This window comes from Micromys minutus (assembly GCF_963924665.1).
Source record: "Micromys minutus genome assembly, chromosome: 22".
NCBI lineage: Eukaryota > Metazoa > Chordata > Mammalia > Rodentia > Muridae > Micromys > Micromys minutus.
In genome coordinates this window covers 11,898,659-11,919,786 of record NC_137957.1, presented here as the reverse complement: position 1 = coordinate 11,919,786, position 21,128 = coordinate 11,898,659, and the positions used below count along the sequence as shown (strand labels likewise).

The 21,128-nt window shown below is 42.0% G+C and overlaps 1 protein-coding gene across 1 annotated transcript; it reads left to right on the top strand.

Moving 5' to 3' along the window:
- Window positions 1-3,190: 3,190 nt before the first annotated feature.
- AVPR1A (arginine vasopressin receptor 1A) lies at window positions 3,191-6,918 on the top strand (the record flags this gene model as incomplete). Its single annotated transcript, XM_080935981.1, has 2 exons — window positions 3,191-4,178; window positions 6,632-6,918. The coding sequence occupies 2 exons, from the start codon at window positions 3,191-3,193 to the stop codon at window positions 6,916-6,918; spliced, it is 1,275 nt and encodes a 424-aa protein (XP_080792107.1).
- Window positions 6,919-21,128: the final 14,210 nt, after the last annotated feature.

Genomic DNA, 21,128 nt, shown 5'->3' with positions numbered 1-21,128 from the left:
TAGACTCTCAAAGCTCCTCTGGATGCCTCCTATTTGTGGATCAAGATGGGCAGTCTCAGCTGCTCCTCTAGCTCTTCCTAACACATGACTTTGTTCTTCCATCATGGACTCTAATCCTCTGAAACTGTAAGCCAATTAAACACTTTCTTTTATAAGTTGCCTTGGTCATGGTGTCTTATCATAGCAATAGAAAACTACAAAGAGAAGTAGGTTTCCAGGGAGGATGATCTGCATACTCAGCCCTTTCTCACAATTTGACCATTGGATCCTAATCACTGAAAACTTATAAAATACTTCTCCAAATAAATAATTTGGAGGTGCAGTACTTCAATTTGGAAGAAAAGGTTCGATGGGGAGAGAGTGGCTACCATATTTGACAAGGGTTACATATTCAAAAGAGAGGGATGAATATTCTGAATGCCTATGAACTTCCCCAAACTGGAACAATCACCTATGTTATCATCAAGGAAAATACATGAATATTTTTAAACAATACTTTAGAGATTAAAGCTTTTGCAGCTCAAAGGTTAAAACAAAGTCCCAGCTGGTAAGGGAAGAACATCCTTGCTTCCATTAATTAAACATCTGGAGCTGCTGTATAGGAAAGAATGGGAGTGGGGAAAGTAGTGGTGATCCATTCATGCAGGTATTAATTTCCTCTCTTCCCTTTTTTCATCACATCCCCATCCCCCAAACCAGCAAACTGAAATCCCTGGAGAGTGAGAGAAAAAAGTTCTTCAAACTAAAATAACAAATTCGAAGTACTAGAAGAAAAAGCATAGGAAGCCTCAGAAAAAGACTGCTGGGTTCTTTTCCTCTCTAAACTCTACAATTTCTTTAGCCATCTTGGGGAACATTGATAGGGAGGGCCAACAAGTTGGGTGCATTTTAATGGTTTTGTTTCCTTTTGAATATAGAACCAGAAAAAAAATGACATTTCTTTTAAAATATGTGAGTTTTAAAAGAAATTGATTCTGAAATTTGCAACATTTTTGAAACTAATTGCTAGGCCCCATGGCACCCAGAAGAGTGTCATGTAGATGTATACATATTTGTGTGTTTATGCACACATATACACACACACCACATATCCACATATATACAAATATACACATATATACCTTTCTGTGTGTACATGTGTATATGTGTGAATATGGGTAGCTGGTAATGTTATTAATGAATAATAAAGTATCTTCCAATTGTATCTACTGGTTCAGCCTAATTAGTTACTTTTATGAAATTGGACACTTGAACACAATTTTCTTGTTGTATCAAATGCTTAACACTTGTGAACTCCTGAGAAGCCACTTACCATGTCTTTGGGGTAAGACTACCTACTCCCTCTCCCAGGGACACCCAAAGTCCAAATGTATCAGTCCAAGACCTGTAAAGCTCTGGCTCTGACCAGTGTATTGGTTTTGCAGACAGCAGGGTCCGACAGCATTATTTCTCATACAAAACACTAATAAAGCAATTTGTATCTTCAAAACTATTAATTAAAAAGTCACCACTATAAGACAGTGACTAAAATCGAATTGCTTGAAGGTTTTGTTTTCTTTTTCTCAAACAGGTGGTTTAGAAACCTTTCTCTTTTGTATTTCCTGGCCATCTTGGAGGAATATACCACAGGGTTCCATTTTCAGAGCCTCTCCACTGGGCCGAGGTTTCTCTTGATCCCCCACTAACTCCTTAAATTAGAGCAACACATACTTTCATTCCCAATGTTAAGATGCACAGACGGAGGCTTATCTAACCATGATGAAACTTGACTGACTTGGTATTCCAAGCCCCTGGCTCTTAACTGATCCGCCCTGAGTTTCTATACTCATGCATGGACTTACTAGCAAAACTGACTTCACCAAAGAAAATCTTCTTGACATTTATGATTTATTTCACAAAAGAAAACATTTTTCAGAAGCAATTAGATTTGTACTATTGCCACAACACACCAAGGCTCTGACCAAGAAATTCGAGTCCCAGACCCTTCATCTGTAACATGGGTTTGTTCCTTCTTCGTAAACAGCGCCCCCTGCTGTCCTTGGTAGCGTTCTCTCACCAGAGTTAATGTTGGAGTCTGTAGGGGTGGGAGAAGTAGTTCTCTTCCTTCCAACTCTCCCCAGCTACAAACGCACACACATACAGGAGACAGAAACAGAGAGACAAAGACATACAGAGGAAGAGGGAGAGCTAGACAGACATAGATAACACACACACACACACAGAGGGGGGTGAGGGGGAGGCAGAGAGACAGACAGAGAGATGGAGGTAGAAAGGCAGATGAGGTCTTTAGCTCTATCTACCCTAAGAAATGTAGGCAGGATTTAGTCATTTAACTGGACAACGTCTGGTCGCCACCAACCAGTGCAGCCCAGTTTTTGCACCCCTGCTGCTCTGGGAATTGGACTTGCTAGAGAAATGACCATCGCAGGTCCCCACGGTAGATTACGGTAGATTCCGCACACCTAGCAAGAGGACTGCAGGGTACAAGTGAGTGGGCCTTTCCTGTCCGCGAACGAAGACAGAGTGATGAAGTCATCAGAAGGGGAAGTCATGTGAATTTTACCCCCAAAGTGCAGGGGCAAACCGGGCAGGGAATAAAATCAGACTGAGTGGTTAGCCTAAGGAAATGCGTGGGGCAGGACGCGCAACCTGGGGCCCGGGCAGACCCAAGCCCAGGCGTGTGAGTTCGCAGTGGCAGCAGACGCTTTTCCTACACCTGTTGACAAGCTGCCTGACTTTAAATTGGCTTGTAAAAGAAGCTGGTGAAATCCTGAAAAAGCCGGAGAAGTTTGTGGTAGATCAGGAAAGCGCTGGGCTCTGCAGAGGAATCGTGAAGTCTCAGCTCTACCCCTGCAGCAGTGAAGCAAAAAAATCACCAATGATATAGGGGGTTGGGAGGTAGGGGACTGGGGACAGCCTCCAGCCACTAGGAAGTGAGAAAGTGCGTCCAGAGGCAATCCAAGACTGCGCTGAGAGCACAGAGAGCCAGCTCCCTCGACTCGGGACTAGACAAAGCAGGGACAAGCTTGACCATCCCATCCAAAACCACTTGGCTTGCGCGGGATTACGCAGCGGAGAGAGCGAGGGAGGGCAGAAAGGACAGAGCGCAGAGTTTAGGACTCTCGGTCCTCGGTGGAGAGGAGGAAGCAGCCCACGCTGGACAGGGCCTCCCAGGCTCTGTACCAACAACATGAGTTTTCCTCCAGGCTCCCACAATTGGTCCTCTGGCGACTCCAGTCCGTGGTGGCCTCTGACCACTGAGGGCGCAAACAGCAGCCGGGAGGCAGCCGGGCTTGGGGAAGGTGGCAGCCCGCCGGGGGACGTACGCAACGAGGAGCTGGCCAAACTGGAGATCGCCGTGCTGGCAGTGATCTTCGTGGTGGCCGTGGTGGGCAACAGCAGTGTGCTGCTGGCGTTGCATCGCACACCTCGCAAGACATCCCGCATGCACCTTTTCATCAGACACCTCAGCCTGGCAGACCTGGCGGTCGCCTTTTTCCAAGTATTACCGCAGCTGTGCTGGGACATCACCTACCGCTTCCGCGGGCCGGACTGGCTGTGCCGTGTGGTGAAGCATCTGCAGGTGTTTGCTATGTTCGCGTCTGCCTACATGCTGGTGGTCATGACCGCTGACCGCTACATCGCCGTGTGCCACCCGCTCAAGACCCTGCAGCAGCCCGCGCGCCGCTCGCGCCTCATGATCACCGCCTCTTGGGTGCTGAGTTTCCTGCTAAGCACGCCACAGTACTTTATCTTCTCTGTGATCGAAATCGAGGTGAACAATGGCACCAAAGCCCAAGACTGCTGGGCTACCTTCATCCAGCCCTGGGGTACCCGCGCCTACGTGACCTGGATGACCAGCGGTGTCTTCGTGGCACCAGTCGTTGTCTTGGGTACGTGCTATGGCTTCATCTGCTACCACATCTGGCGCAATGTCCGCGGGAAGACAGCATCATCCCGACAGAGCAAGGGTGGCAAGGGCTCTGGAGAAGCCGCTGGTCCCTTCCACAAGGGGCTTCTGGTCACGCCCTGTGTCAGCAGCGTGAAGAGCATTTCCCGTGCCAAGATCCGCACTGTAAAGATGACCTTTGTGATTGTAAGCGCCTACATCCTTTGCTGGGCGCCTTTCTTCATTGTTCAGATGTGGTCAGTCTGGGATGACAACTTCATCTTTACCGGTATGTACTGAGACTACGAAGAGGTGTGGGGAGGGGGAGGGAGATTTTTTTATAGTACCTGATGGATAGTTAAGCTTCTGCATAAGAATGGCAGTCTCCCATGTCCACATCATGAAAATAAATGAACAAAAGTGTAAATTCCTGGGGGCCCCACCTCAGGTACAATGGAGCCCAGGATTCAGCATCTGTAGCATGTATGATCATTCTAAGGCCACCAGTTGTGCCTAGAGTCACTAGTTGCAAAACACTTGTGACATTTTGCCAAATTATTTAGGCTTCTTGGATATCCTGCCTTCCACCCCATGGGGGCTCCGGGAAGTATTCTTAGTGTAGCGGCTACTTTTTGTTGGATTAAAGAAATTCATAATTAACAGAAAACTTCTGATGGGATTCTTCTAAGAGCAAGGGTAGAGATAGGCACACTTTTCTGAAACAGACTGAGGGAGGATTTAAGAAGTCAGGAATTCCAAGTTAGTATTTAGTTCATGCACTCGTCATTATAAGTTTTCATTTCTCCAGCCATAATTGCTTCTTTTCCTGGCACCGAAGCTGAAGTGTTGCTCAGTTCAACTCACTGGACTTCCAGTGGGAATTGAACAACAGAACTATTCACACCACACAAATTTTTCTGTAGTCCATTGGGAAAGTTCTCCACCCCAACTGGCTAGTTTCATTTTAGCTCATTCACAAAACAGAAAATCTCATTTCCTAGGAGGCTATTATTTGTTTTTTCATCTTGTAATATACCTTCTTTTAATTTGGAAAAAAACTTTCCAAACCAAGTGTGTTATAGTAGGGTTCCTGATGAAAATTCTAGTAAGGACATGAATATCTGGGAGAAGCCATATCTTTCTGTAATTTTAAGATTGGGGTATGGAATATATTCAGTGCATTTTAATATATTATTTTTAAATGTTCATAGATTTCACTTAAGCAAATACTTTTATAGGCTACATTTCCCATAGTAATACATAAATATAAAGTCCTTTCAGTTAATGCTCATCACATTATAAAATCCTGTTATTACCTTATTGAGATTTAAACACAATTAGTAAAATTTTCACTTGCAGTTCACATGTTGAGGATGTCGGTTATTTTTAATATCGAGCATGGCCCACGGTTGCCTAGCACAGAGCAATGAATGGTTTGCAGCAGTGTTTCTCAACCTTCCCCACTCTGCCACCCTTTAACACAGTTCCTCATGCTGTGCTGACCCCCAACTAGAAAACTTTTCATTGCTACTTTGTAACTGTAATTTTGCTACTGTTTACATTATGAATCGTAATGTAAATATATAATAGGCAGCCAGTCTCAGGTGACCCCTGTGAAAAGGCTGTTCCTGGTGACCCACAGGTTGAAAACCACTAGTCAACAGTTTATTTTGGCATGACAAAAGTGAGGTGTTAGAAATCCTATGCTAATCAGAAGACAGCTGATGTTGGATGGTTCTTCGTACATTTTAATATCAGTGCAACAGTTTCACCGAGAAAACTTTGATACCCTAGTGTAGCTGACTAGGGGTGATTCACAGAATAGTCCAAAGCCTGTTGAAATCACTAATTCAGCTACTGTAGATTTTGTTTCTGTTTGGTTGTTTGGGGTTTTGTTTGTTTGTTTGTTTGGTACAGAATAGAGTCTGTTCAGGGCATGAGGAAGGGAGTCAAGAGGGTAGTAGAGGCAGAGAGGTGGAAGGAAAAGAGGAGTAGAGAAGTGGAGGCCGGCCAGGAGCACATGGAGAGAAAGGAGAGAAAAGCAATGGAGAGCAGGGGCAGGAAGGCAAGAGCAAGAAAGAACAGAAAGCAAGAGCTGTTTTTGTCTGTTTTAATTTTTGTTTTGTTTTGGTTGTTTGAAACGGGGCCACATATAATCCAGATGTTTTTTCTTATTATAATTTAATTGTTTGAATTAAAATCAAGGATAGTTTCTTAAAAGCAAACCAAATGTCTAGTGATTCACAAAAGCTCTATGGAAGCTTAGATTCTATTTTAAAAACCTTCTTCCATAGGATTTTCATTGAAATCTGCTGAACAGCCTATAGGGTATAGTCTGCCCTAGTTATTAGGAGGAATACAGTTTGGTGCACGTGGTTATAAACACTTCAAATTTTGACTCTGTGAATTCCTTCACAAAGGCTTCTGCCATGGTCTAGTATACAGTCTTAAAATAAACTATTCAATAACTCCATCTCCTTGGAATGTCTACCCCTTATACTAAAGTGTCCGAACAGTGAATGGCTTACACTACAGTATTAAGGTATTTTCTTTTACAACCAATCTCTAAAAAGCACTCATTTCCCTGGGGCACCATTTCCCTAGCAAATAAAATGCACATTTTTATCACCAACATGCAACTGTTTGGCTTGTTCGTCAGTAGGGCATCCGATGAGCCCAGCACCGTGTTTGGGGCTCTCCCTCTGGCTGTTGGTATGATCTCTCTCCTCGTTTTCCACACAGATTCAGAAAACCCTTCCATCACTATCACGGCATTACTGGCTTCCTTGAACAGCTGCTGCAACCCGTGGATATACATGTTTTTTAGTGGCCATCTCCTGCAAGACTGTGTCCAAAGTTTTCTGTGCTGCCAAAGCTGGGTGCAGAAATTTGCCAAGGACGATTCCGACAGCATGAGCCGAAGACAGACTTCTTACTCCAACAACCGCAGCCCAACCAACAGCACTGGGGTGTGGAAGGACTCACCTAAATCGTCCAGGTCCAGCAGATTCATCCCTGTCTCCACTTGAGTGGAGAATCCATGCAGCCTGACTCTCAGGAGGGACTTCCGTGTCCAGCTCATAAGAGCAGATGTGCTTATGTGAGATAGGCGTAAATCAACTCAGTATATACATTGTTTCTAGCTGTGTTTTTTTTCCCACTGCTCTGACCAAAACCTGAATTCATTAATGATAGAATATTAATGAAAACATGTTCCACGGGAAATGTGTAGGTCTGGTCTGTAAACATACTGACTTTGTATTTTGTGGGTTATTTTTATTATTATCATTACTGTATTTTTATGTCTGACACAAGTGAGGCTTTGATTGGTTTAAGTCATGTGATCAGCAGTGTTTCTGAACAAAGGGAACTCACTCATGATTTAAAGTCCAGTGTTGCTGTCATTCTGCAAAATGTCAGCATGAGGTTCAGGGTGGTTGGGTTAAGGGTGGAAAGGAGGTTAGCTTGGTACCTGGCAGTCCCTCCTTCACAGTCCTGAGGTTCTATTAGTTCTGGAAAACATGCTCACCAACAGGCCATGCGTATGGGGGAATGCCACACTTTATAGAGGCGTAAGAGAGAAGACTGCTACAGGCATATTTTAAACACCCATTGAGCAGCATCATAAGGTTTTCTGTGCTACACCAGACGCTGATACTTAGGACCTATCTGCTGAATCCAGATTCAGAGATCCTAAGTCTCCAGGCTAATTCTGGACTTAAGATACTCACAACACATTCAATTTAAAGCAGTTTATTTATTTCTTCCCATTTCCTGTCCACACAACAGGTCCAGAAGACAGAGGGCGCAAAGATGGGGAGAGAGGGGGAAGAGACGGGAAGAGAGGGGGTCTGGGTGCAGAGATGGGGAGACGAGGAAGAGACGGAAAGAGAGGGGGTCTGGGTGCAGAGATGGGGAGACGGGGAAGAGACGGAAAGAGAGGGGGTCTGGGTGCAGAGATGGGGAGACGGGGAAGAGACGGAAAGAGAGGGGGTCTGAGCCTCATGTCAGTTCCTTCATCAACGTATGATGTTCAGAAAGATACTTAAAAATATTTAAAGCCTTGGATTTTTGGCTGTACAGTGGACTTGGTTAACACCTCATAGAGCTGTTGTAAGGATTAAATAAAGTTAAATGTGTGAAGAGTTTTTTAAAAACACAAAGTGCTACACATGAGCCAGCAAACTGTTTTTTCCTTTTTTACTGTTCTCTTGGGATCTTCAGAACTACAGAGTTTTGAGTTTTGTTTTTTTTCCCAGTTTATTTTTCATGAACTAACATTTGTTGTTTCATGTCTGGGACACGAAATCCTAACATTTAAATATAAATCTGCTGATTCACAGTTAAGCCTTGCCAGCCACCACTGAGCCTGCCTGGCCTGCATCACAAAAGTCTGCCAGCACATAGCTAGAACTCACTTTCTGGGCAGATCACCACACTCCTTCCTTGCTAATTGGAGAGAAATTACAACACCTCTTGGCTGTGGTCTTTGCATTTTTTATCAATGAGACTCTGCAGTCTGGTGAGCTCCTCAAGATCTAGTAATGACTGGATGGTGAATGGGAAATTTTAGCAGCTCTCAGAGTAGGTAATAGCTGCTTTTAATAGAATTATCGGATTTCTTTATTTAACCCTGTAGATAAGAGGCCACTGGCCGGAGAGCACCACCGGAACCTGGAACTGCAACCCCACTCCTCCTCAACCCCACTCCTCCCCAACCCCACTCCTCCCCAACCCCACTCCTCCCCAACCCCACTCCTCCCCAACCCCACTCCTCCTCAACCCCACTCCTCCCCAACCCCACTCCTCCTCAACCCCACTCCTCCTCGAGCTGCTGCGTTTCCCAGTTCTCAGCCCTCAGGATCTCTGGGTTGATAGGTCAAAGACTGTTTCCAAACATTCGGGAGAGACCGTTCCCTTAGGTTTTAGAATTCTTTTTCCTAAAATAACAAATTGGGCTGTGATGTGGTAAAAAGCTTCCCTTTCGATCTATCTCCAGCACTGAAAAAAAAAAAAATCATACCAGTAAAATGTGTGTGTGCATGCATGAGTGCATGTGTGTGTGTATGCATCAGTGTGTGTGTGCATGAGTGCATAAGTGTGTCCGCATGAGTGCATATGTGTGTCCGCATGAGTGCATATGTGTGTCCGCATGAGTGCATGTGTGTCTGTATGCATCAGTGTGTGTCCGCATGAGTGCATAAGTGTGTCCGCATGAGTGTATATGTGCGTCCGCATGAGTGTATATGTGTGTCCGCATGAGTGTATATGTGTGTCCGCATGAGTGTATATGTGTGTCCGCATGAGTGTATATGTGTGTCCGCATGAGTGTATATGTGTGTCCGCATGAGCGCATATGTGTGTCTGCATGAGTGCATGTGTGTACACATATGAGTGCATATGTGTGTCCACATGAGTGTATATGTATATCTGCATGAGTGCATATGTGTGTCTGCATGAGTGCATATGTGTGTCCGCTTGAGTGCATTTGTGTGTCCGCATGAGTGCATGTGTGTCTGTATGCATCAGTGTGTGTCCGCATGAGTGCATATGAGTGTCCACTTGAGTGCATTTGTGTGTCCGCATGAGTGTATATGTATATCTGCATGAGTGCATATGTGTGTCTGCATGCATAACTCTGTGTATGCATGAGTGCATGTGTGTGTATGCATGAGTACATGTCTGTATGTATGAGTAAATATGTTTGTATGCATGAGTGTATGTGTATATATATGCATGAGTGTGTGTATGCATAAGTGAATATGTGTGTGCATGCATGAGTGCATGTCTGTATGTATGAGTAAATATGTTTGTATGCATGAGTGCATGTGTATATACATGCATGAGTGTGTGTATGCATAAGTGAATATGTGTGCATGCATGAGTGCATATGTGTGTGTGTATGCATGGGTGCGTGTATGCATAAGTGAATATGTGTGTGCATGCATGAGTACATGTCTGTATGTATGAGTAAATATGTTTGTATGCATGAGTGCATGTGTATATACATGCATGAGTGTGTGTATGCATAAGTGAATATGTGTGCATGCATGAGTGCATATGTGTGTGTGTATGCATGGGTGCATGTGTGTGTGTGTGTGTGTGTGTGTGTGTGTGTGTGCCATCAACTCCAGTCCCCACATCTGTACTGTTTGAGTTAGAGCTGAATAGCTGTAGCCTGTATTAGATGGTTCATTTATTTGGCAACACCTCTTTGGTTATTAAAAATCTAGACTTTTCAGGCTAGTATAACAAGAGCCTACCTTTTCCAAATCCACTTTCAAAACATTAGCTTTCTGGCATAGTTTCTGTTTCCAAATACCAGCAAGTGCCTCCAGGTTGGACATTACATATGACTGCTAGAAGCATCTCTCGAGTGACATCTTTCGAGTGACCTACTTGCCAGCATTTCTCCTTTTTCTTTTTCTCCCCGCCCCCTGTGGTAAAGAGGTGTTACATTATGATATGGCAATCTGGCTTTGTAAAAAAAATATTTTTCATTGTATATGGACATCTTGACATGGTACTATCCTCCTTTAAATGTGTCAAGAGATTAAGGAGCGATCTGGGAGTCTGAGAAGAATCAGGTGCTGGTTCTGCAGTAAGTAAGTTCTGTTCCTACTCTGCAGTTTCAGTGAAAAAGAAAAATCTACCTAAAGCTAAACCTTCCTGATATGGGGGACCCAGGGACAGCATGCATATAGTCCCAAGCAACACTCTATGCTGGAAGAGGCCATCTTTCTATCCTGTCTCAGAAGAAAGGAGCTGCAGGCTAGAGCGAGAAAGTATTGTAGGACAGAAAGCTTTCTCTTCCTTGATCAAAGGGAAGATCTGATGTGCTATCACATGTTCAGTGACGTTTACAGTCAAGCAGAAGTGTGTCACTTTATTTTATTTTCTAGGTTATCTGAGGGAGGACCCTGCAAGTACATAGCACTAATGTGCCTAAGTGGGTATTGGAAATAAAGGCCCACTAGGAGGAAAAATGTCGTTTATTGGACAGTTGGGAAGTATCAACAGACAATAACAAAAATTCATTTTGAAATACATATTCAACACCTAATGGATTAGTACCAGAGCGTGGATCATTGAAGTATAAAACTATTTGGTCTTTACTTTTAGATTATCTCTGAAACATAACTACAGAGGAAATTGGTGACCGGTCTATTCTACCTAAATACACACTTATAATCTTCAGTAACCAAGACTTAGCAGCACATTCGTGACTATGAAAGGTGTGACTGAGACCAAGAGAAATGTGATGACCAAGGAAGGGTGTGATTTCAGAAGAGAAATAAGTCAAATGGTTCTTAACAACTTGCTGGTCTGCACCAAGCTTATTACAGTTCCTAGAGTGGACGAGCTCTTGGAATTAAAAGTCACAGCTTTTATCTGTTATTATGTAAATAAAGCAATACGATTAGCTTCCAGCTTCATTCTTCTCAAAGCTTTAAAACTTAAAAGTTTTAAACTCATTTCAACACCAGTAGCTTTTAACACATGGCTCCACCTAAGACACAATTAGGTGTTATGTAGAGAGAAATTGAATCTAATCTTTTACCCCCAACATCAGAGATTAGGCTTCTATTAACTTGCATAAATGGAGTCTTTGTCATTACTATACTGAAGATAATAGTTCTCTTAGAGAAGAATAGAGACTCCCAGGAAGCTACACCTTGAAGAACAGTCAGCCAAGGTATCTGAGCCCCGCCCCTGACCCCGCCCCGCCCCACCCCCACGTGTGGACTTTCAGTGCCAGTCAGTCCAATGTTTGGAATTAGGAACACAGAACAATCAATATGAGGGCAATCCTTGATTAGAATTTGACCACAAAGAGCTTGGATCAATGTTTAAAGATTATTCATATGACAGTTGTTTAAAAGACAGTGTCAATGGACTGAGTGGCAAGTAATACAGTTTCATGTGTACAGGTCACCAGTAGACATTGCTCTAACATCCTTAAGGCTTCATTATCATGAATCCCAATAGACGCAGGAGTGACCCGTGTTAGCATAAAACATGTAATATTACAGGTTCTTTAAATGCCACCTTCTGTATTTGCTGAGAATCAAACACACAGCTTGCCTCACACATTTAAGACAAGGACTTCACCACTAACCTGGTTTGCCGGCCCTTTCTTTTCATAATTAATACATGTGGATATATTGTGCATGTGTATACTTTATATTGGTTTATTACTTAAATGAAATAGAAGCAGAGGTTTGTGGAATGAATTAATATTTTTTATTTTCTGGTTAAGTTGACAATTACAGAAAAGTAAGTTAAAGTATAAAATCTGACATTAGAATTATTAGTAATCTGGAAAAATTACTGTCTGTGCACAAAAGTAATTGTGTTTATATCACAAGATTTCCAAACATAAAAGATTGTTAATTTGACACTTTAAGTCAGTACTATAAAAAGTTATTATCAAATATTTTAGTATTTTATTTTTGGAATTGTATTTCAAATATATTATGTCCTTCAACTTTTTACTCTGTGTAAAAGAATTTCAGCCTATTCTTCCTGGGTTTAGTGGATGACTCTAGTTTCACATGGACATTGAAATATATTGAAATTATATTTAATATTTGGTCCTTTATAGAAAAAGGCTTGTGGTATTATATAATTATATTATATAATATAACACATAATTATATATAATATATGACATATAAATAAACATATAGTAATATTTAATATAATAATTATATATAATTACATTATATATCATACAAAAATTCTAAAAATATATTTATATATTACATGACATATAATATACTTATATAAAGTTTATATAATACATAAATACATTATGTAATGTATAAGTATGTATACTTATAAATATACTAGTATACTAATATACAATAGTAGTATATTTAGAATATAATTTAATGTAATAGTACATATATATTATTATATTGAAATAACTAGCTTTTACTCTGTACTGGCATTTCTAGGAATAAAAACAAGCTGCAGACCTCTTTGAAACAATCCCTTTACAACTCTCTTTCGCAATAAAATATACATCAGGCAAACTGTGCTGATTTAGAAAAGTGAGGATCTGACTTACAGCCGACGGGCTGGGGCAGAGCTAAGCAGAAGGCTTGCCCTCTGGTTGAGGGGCTGGGGCGGAGCTAAGCAGAATGCTTGCCCTCTGGTTGAGGGGCTGGGGCGGAGCTAAGCAGAATGCTTGCCCTCTGGTTGAGGGGCTGGGGCGGAGCTAAGCAGAATGCTTGCCCTCTGGTTGAGGGGCTGGGGCGGAGCTAAGCAGAATGCTTGCCTTAGGGCCCAACCACCAGGAAAACTTGTCCACAGTATGTTGCTATGGAAAGATCTATATTTGAGTACAAAGTGTTTATACTACTTGACCACGGCAAGAGTAAGTTAAACTTTGTAAGTACCTTTCCACTAAATTATAGTCAAGAAAATAAATAAATGCTATATTAAGGTGCCCAAAATAACTGGGGGTGGCCAAAGTAACATGTATCATCTGGCACTTAAAATGTCGTCTGTGCTCACTGATTTCCATAAATAATCCAATTGGCTTTGGAGTCCTAGAGATCAAAAATATTCCCGTTTCACAGTCTTCCCAGCGAGAATTCTATCCGTGGTCGCTAATAGGTTCAAGTCATATTAACTGCCAACCTATGCTGTCTAACAGTTTTGGGTTTTTTAATTTATACATTGAATCTTAGCATAGACTAAATTTTGGGTTTGGGTTAAAGTTTAGAGGTAGTGAGTGCTCTGAAGAGCAGAGAATTCTAAGTCTCTGTTTAAAAATGCTACTGATGAGTTAACGGCTGATTGCAAAAGTGCAACAGTCACTGTGTAGCATGTCAAAGACTCATAGTAAAACGCGTCAGTGGAGACGTTCTGTGTTCTGTCTTTAACCCTTCTTGGTCTCTAGCCATGTGCTGCTCCCGTCCGTTGTCCGATTCTTCTTCACATACTGTGGTAGCTTTCTGTTGCTGTAATAAGCCAATTTAGGGGAGGAGAGGGTTTATCTCACAACTACCAGCTTACAGATCATCCCTGCCACTAAGGAAAGTTGGGGCAGCAAGGAGAGGAGGAACGAAAGCAGAGACCGTAGATGGATTATGTTTACTAGCTGACTGTCTAAGACTTGCTCAGCCTGCTTTTTTCTACAAACCAGAACCACCAGCCCAGAGGTGAGATCTATAGGATGCTGGGCCCTCCCACATCATTCAATCATTAATCAAGAACGTGCCTTATAGACTTGTCTATATGCCAATCTGATGCAGGCATATTCTCGACTTGAGCCTCCCTCTTCCCAGAAGACTCCAGCTTGTGTAGATCTGACAGAAAACCAACCAGCATACATACCTTCACTCCAACGCATACCAAAATGTTTGGCACTGTTGGGCCTTTTTCCTCTAAGACTTTTCTGCCATACTTGCCTTAAAAATAGAAACAGTATTCTTTATATCGTAACAGTTTCATGCCCGTCGAGAAAAAGACTGAACTACTAAAATTAATGTCGATAATATGCATGTATGTCCAGTGTGTGTGTGCGTATATGAGAGAGAGAGAGAGAGAGAGAGAGAGAGAGAGAGAGAGAGAGAGAGAGAGAGAGAGAGAACACAGTGGGCAGGCAGACAGACAGACAGAGACAAGAGACCAGAGGTCACTGCCAGGCATCTTCCTCTCTCACTCCACAGGGTACTCTTTGAAACTGGTCTTCTCACTAAACCTGGAGATCATCAATTCAGCTGGACTAGCTGGCTATCAAGCCACCAAGATCTTCTTGTCTCCTCTCTCAACCTCCTCCATCTCACAGCACTGGTATCTCAGACACTGACACACACACACCCAGCACTGGTATCTCAGACACTCACACACACACACACACACACACACACACACACACACACTTAGCACTGGTATCTGGGACACACAGCACTAAGGCTCTCATATGGGAGCTGGGTACGTAAACTTAGAGCCTCAGGTTCTACAGCAATCACCTTACCCACTGAGCCATCTACCCAGACTCAGAATTCAGCTCTAAGGGGCCCTATTCTTTCAATAGATGCTATTTCTACTAGATGAGAAACTCCAAGATCTTAGAAAAACAAAATAACATGATATAATCTTTACCAGCGGAAGACACTGTTGCCTCTACCATTTCAAATATTCTTAACTGGTAAACTTGTCTGTACAATATAAGTGTGACCAACTTTGTAGCACTATTGCTGTGCACAAGTTTAAAAAAACCACTGTCATTACGTTTCATAAACAGTGATGCTTTTAGTCTCGGTTGGATGCTCTTTTCCTTCTTTATTCGGTGGAGAAAAGGTGTCTCCAAACAGCAATCACTGGAATGCCATTAGCTGTGAAACGTTTCCTGTTTATACCTATGCATGGCTTTCTCACTGACCAATCTCGTATTGAGCTGAGATGGGATCAGGGTCCAGAAGCTAAATATAAGTCTTCCTGTTAGACTAACTCCCCAATCTGTGAAATTCTTTCTTTTTCTCAGAAAGTGGTAGCCGAAGTCGGTGAATCATATTTTATACCGGTCTATTAAGCCCTGTAATGGAGCATTTTTAGTAGAGTCTGCATTGTTAATAGATTCTGTTTCCAGGCTGGCATCCCCGGGCTAGCACATGGATACCATTTCCAGTGTGGGCTTCTAACTCTCCTTAACACACTCCATCGGCCCACCTGTCTCTAGATGCCGGTGTTCAGAGCAGTGCAGACTATTGCTCAAATGTACATCACGATTCTGTGGGTCCCCTCTCAGAAAGACCTGTAATGGTAAGGAGGTTCTAAGCTTGCACACACATTTGCACACACATTGTGTCCTCCTACCCTGACTTTCCCAGCTGTGCTTGAAATGGCAAGACTATGAATTCATTGATCACACTTTGAATAAGGAGGCTCAGAGGTGCTGGAGATTACACACTTTCAAAATTTTGTCCCAGATCCGACTTGTGTTTGGCACAGTGAACCAAATTCTGTCTGGTTGCCCAGAACATGGCCTCTAAGGATGCTTACTTTGATGCTTGTAAAATATGGTCTCCCAGATAGCCACTCATAGCAGATGCTAAAGCATATGATGCAGAGAGAGAATGGGCCTGAGATATATTTATACACAAACACACACACACACACACACACACACACACACACACACATGTTCAACAATTAATGAAAAAGGAGGCCATGAGGAAGAAGGGGAAATGATAGATGATGTAATTATATTCTAATGACAAAACATGAAAAGAAGAAATTGCTTCATGCACATACCACTGTGCCATACAGATGGGTCTTTTGCAGTCTTACCTCTTTAAGGTAACAAACAACCTGTCTTTCAGCTTGCATGCATAATCCACTTTATTGTAGCTGTTAGCATTTGAGGGTATAAATACTCCTTTGCTGTTTCTGTCATATGTCTACCACTTGTTCTAATAGTTTGCTTTCACCTGTCCTTTCTTTCCAGTGGAGTGATCTCAGGACTTGACTGTTTTTCTCCGCCACTGAGTTTCCCTGCATGTCTGTGTCAGGTGCACACCCTGCATCTGACACTTTATATCTTTACCTATAATAGTCTTTCAGAAAGTAACTCCTCACAATAACATAAACGCTTTACACATATGGTCTACTTCCCATAAGTTCTTCGTTCTGTGTGTTGTATGTCTCAGATCGCTTCCTCCTCCCTGTGGTGCTCTTTTGAGACAGGTAGTCTGTAGCTCAGACTGTCATGATCTCATGATTCTTCCATCACTACCTGTGAAGTAGCAAGACCACAACACGCACCAGTACATCTATCAGATGCTTTAAGACCCCAACTGTGCCACTGCCGAGAATAAGCCTGAAGGAATCAAAGTTATCATACAATACACATATGCACATACCCATTTATTATGCCCCTTGGAATCAGCCTAGGTTCCCCTCAGCCGATGCAAAAAGAAAATGGGGTATGTATACTGCGGAGTATGTTTCAGCCATAAAGAATGAAGCCTTGTTTCTTGCAGGAAAATGGAGGGGTCTGAAGGTCACTTCGTGTAGTATTTGTGTAGTATTTACTTTCCTTATTGTGGTGGCCAGTACCTGACAAGAAACAACTTGAGGTTAAAGGGCTCGTTTTATCTTACAGTTCAAAGACACGGTGTGTCACACAGCAGGGAAACAGGATGGAAGGAGCGTGAAGTGACTAGTTACAGTCTCTCTGCAGTTGGGAAGCAGATAGATATTACATGGGGCTGGCTTATAACCCCAAGGTCCAAAGGAGTGACTCACTTTTTCCAGTGAGGCTCCACCTCCTAAAGATCTTTACAACCTTCATGAATAACATGATCAAGTGGAAAACAAATGTTCAAGAACACGAGCTTATTAGGGACATGTCACATGCAAACTACAGCATTATGTCAGAGGAGAAACTGGGCTCAGAAAGAGAAAAGGCACAGGTTTCCCTCACGTGTGGAATCTAGGTTTGGAAACAAGATGTGAAAACCCTGCGGGAGGTGAAGCGGGTGAGGGAGATAGGATTGGTAGGTAATGGGGGCAGGTATCATCAAAGCACTTTTCAGATGTATCTGAAGTACCACTGTTAAGTGTATGATTAATATATATCAATAAAATCTTTTAAATGGACAGATGTATTTTGAAGTTATCCATATGCCACTGTTTGGTGTCCTTAGCTCTACTATATAATTTAAATTATTGATCTGGATTTTCTTTTCTCTGTCAAGGGACTTCATTTCATTTCACATTTTTTTACGGATGATTTCTTCTCCTTTTTAAAAAATATTATGAGCATTGGTGTTGTACTTGCATATATGTCAGTGTTAGGCTGTCAGATCCTCTGAAACTGGAGTTACAGGCAGTTGTGAGCTGCAATGCGGGTGCTGGGAGTTGAACCCACATCTTCTGGAAGAGCAGCCAGTGTTCTTAACCCACCATCTTTCATTCTTTAAGCATGTGTCTCTCTATAGTCCCCAAACATTTTATTTCTTTTGTTTGCCTGGAGAACTTCTTTAAGATAAAGTGCCGAGGTCTAAATTAACAGCCTTTGCTTGGGTAGTCCTCCGCGGCTGTACTATCGTGATCTTGTGTCCATTGCTCTCGGTGCCGGTGTGTGATTACTTCTGCCTTCCTTCATTGCTCTCAGAGCGATTACTTCTGACTTCTTCCTTGTGTGACATCCTTTGACCCCTTTATTACGGTGTGTAGAATTTCATCATGACATGCTTTGGTGTGGTCTTTTGTTTCTGCTGTTGCTTACGAAGCCCCTTGAATCTGTGAGTTATTAAGATTATCACTTTTACTCAAGTATTCTTTTTCCGCTCTTGATGGGACCCTAGAACTTTGGGTATTACCCCAGGTCCACACTAGAGTTTGTTCCTATTTTGAACATTTTTCCCCCTTTTATTTATGCTGGTTCTATTTTTGCCTTCGGGATCACCATTCATTCTTTTCTTAGGTCTAATCTTTTAATTCTACCCGCTTGTGGATGAAAGTGTGCCTTATTCATCTAAGAAATGCTCCTGCAGTTACTTTCTTTCCATTTCTTGCCTTTATTGAACTCACGTTTTCCTTTGAATATTGGAGCATACCCATTCTTGCTTTTGTAAGTTAACTCACTGATTAATTTTATGTGCTCGGGTGTTTTGCCTGCATGTCATGAGCACAGTGCCCGTGACGGACAGAAGAGGGCATGGAATCACTAGGACTGGGGAGTGTGAGCTGTTTACAGGAGTGCTGGGAATGGAACCAAACCTCTGCTGAGCCATCTGTCTGTGCCCCTATTATTGCTTTCCACACATTTTATTAGTTCTTTGATAATCATGTCTGATGTTTTGATCATATTTACACAGCTCCGCAGACCGACCCACACTCCCCCAGATACACATCGTTGTCTCCTGTATTGTTGAGTTGCCCATCAAGTCTGATTTGTGCCGCCCATGTGTCCCCTTTAAAGCCCGTTGTCACCATTGCTGCCCCTGTACCAGGTGAGTTTGTATTGACTGACTTTTGTCTAGAATATGACCTGTACTTTATTGGGGTGTCTTATAACTGTTTTGATTCATGAGATGCAATGAATACTGTGAATTGGTGTCCTTGGGTGTCTAGGAGAAATATCCTAAACAGAAAAAGCATGACTCCTGTTAGGGTAAACGCTAGCCACGCCGTCAGTGAGGAAGAGTTAAATTTGTGCTTTAGCCTGGAACAGGACAGACCCATGGCCAAGGAGTCAGAACTGGTAATGTGAGGCTCAAGGACAAGGGTTTAATATCGTTCAGTCTATAGAAATTAAAGGAACTCTATGAAAGTATATTTAGATACCAGTTTCAAGGGAAAATGTGCTTTACAAATAAACCTTCAAAGGCATTAAAGGGTTTGTTATATTCAAATGTTATATTTGTTATGTTCAAACACAGCAAATGTTATATTCAAATTGAAACTTCTCATTATTAATTAATGTTTAGGAAATTTAAGTTTTTAAAATTACTTCCTAATGTGCAGTCATGTTAAGGACATGTCCAAAGGAAAAAGACTATTTGGCAAGCACACCTGTTTTTAACAAAGGAAATAAAATCTTAATTTTAGAACAAAGCCTGGTTCATGTGTCTTTTGTTCTATGAATGCCCGTGAAACACTGTTTAACCAGAAGTTATCATTTAGAGCATAGGTCAGCAAATTTATGTGTGAGAAAGTCAGTAAATGTACATGAAACACAAAGTTTGATTCTAGATATGAATTTGAACAGGATATTTGAAGAGTTTTTTTAACTCTTACAATTTGAAGAAAAACTAAGAACAAGAGACAAAATGCCCTATGGTGTGTGTGTGTGTGTGTGTGTGTGTGTGTGTGTGTGTGTGTGTGTTTAGGGCGAGGGGTCTCATGCCACAGAACAAGTGTGAATGTCAAAGGATGCTCTGTAGGACTTGGGGTTCTCTTTCCACTATGTGGGACCCCGGGATTGAACATGAGTTGTCAGCCTTAGTGGCAAATGCCTTATGCCTTCTTACCAGACCAAGGGAGAGGATTTTGTCCCCATCTAAAAATAAACTGTATGTTTCTATTTGGAAAACAGTATCTCCATATGCTCATGCTTTTTACTACACAACCAAATAAGGGCATCTGGGGGGGGGGTGACTATTGTTTCAAATATGCCTATGGGCCACTTGTGTCTTCTTAGATGTACTTGACAGCTGAAGATCCCATGTGGAGAGAGAGAACTGTTTTCACCTTGTCCTCTGCAATCTACCCAAAGCCCATGAGACATTTCACAAGTCTAGATCTTTACATTTGGAGGAGGTGTGAATTTGATTGGATCAATGACAGCGTACACTGTATACAATGTTACCTTTCTGATTTTTATGTCTAATTTTTGCCTCACCTCTGTCTCTCCAGGGTCTATTTCAGGGCTGAAATGGGAAGTTTCAGACATGCAAAATAATTGCTGATGAGATGTTTGGGCATGCTTTTATCTTTCTGGGGATTTTTCCAGGTTGCTAAGAGAAAATATAAAGCATTTGCTATCAAATCTCATTCCTCTTTTGGTGGTGACCTCTCTCATACAGATTTTCCTCATTCCAAAAATTTTTAAAAGCTCAACTTTATACTCTTCGCCTTTCAGTCTTCAGGAGTTTAATGCGGGAACCTGGAATGAAATGAGACACTGAGGCATCTCTATGACCTGGCCGTGGGACTGTATGGGCAAAGCTTCCTGGGGGACGTCTTTGCTGCATGCTGTCTCTTTTGTACCATCTCCATTTCATCTGTGCTATTCTCAACCATGAAATACAATAAACCAGAAACCCTGAATCTAAAAGAAGAGAAAGTGAGGAAGAGCCTTGAACACATGGACATAGGGAAATTTTTTCTGAACAGAACACCAATGGCTCATGCTCTAAGATCAAGAATAGACAAATGGGGCCTCATAAAATTAATTGTAAAGCTTCTGTAAGGCAAAGGACACTGTCAATAGAACAAAAGAGCAGCCCAACAATTAGGAAAAGATCTCTACCAATCCTACATCCAATAGAGGGCTAATATCCAAAATATACAAAGAATTCAAGAAGTTAGACTCCAGAAAACCAAATAACCCTATTAAAAATGGGTTACAGAGCTAAACAGTTTTCAACTGAGGAATCTCAAATGACTGAGAAGCACTTAAAGCAATGTTGAACATCCTTACTCATCAGAAAAATGCAAACCAAAACAACCCTGAGATTCTACCTCACACCAAGCAGAATAGCTAAGATCAAAA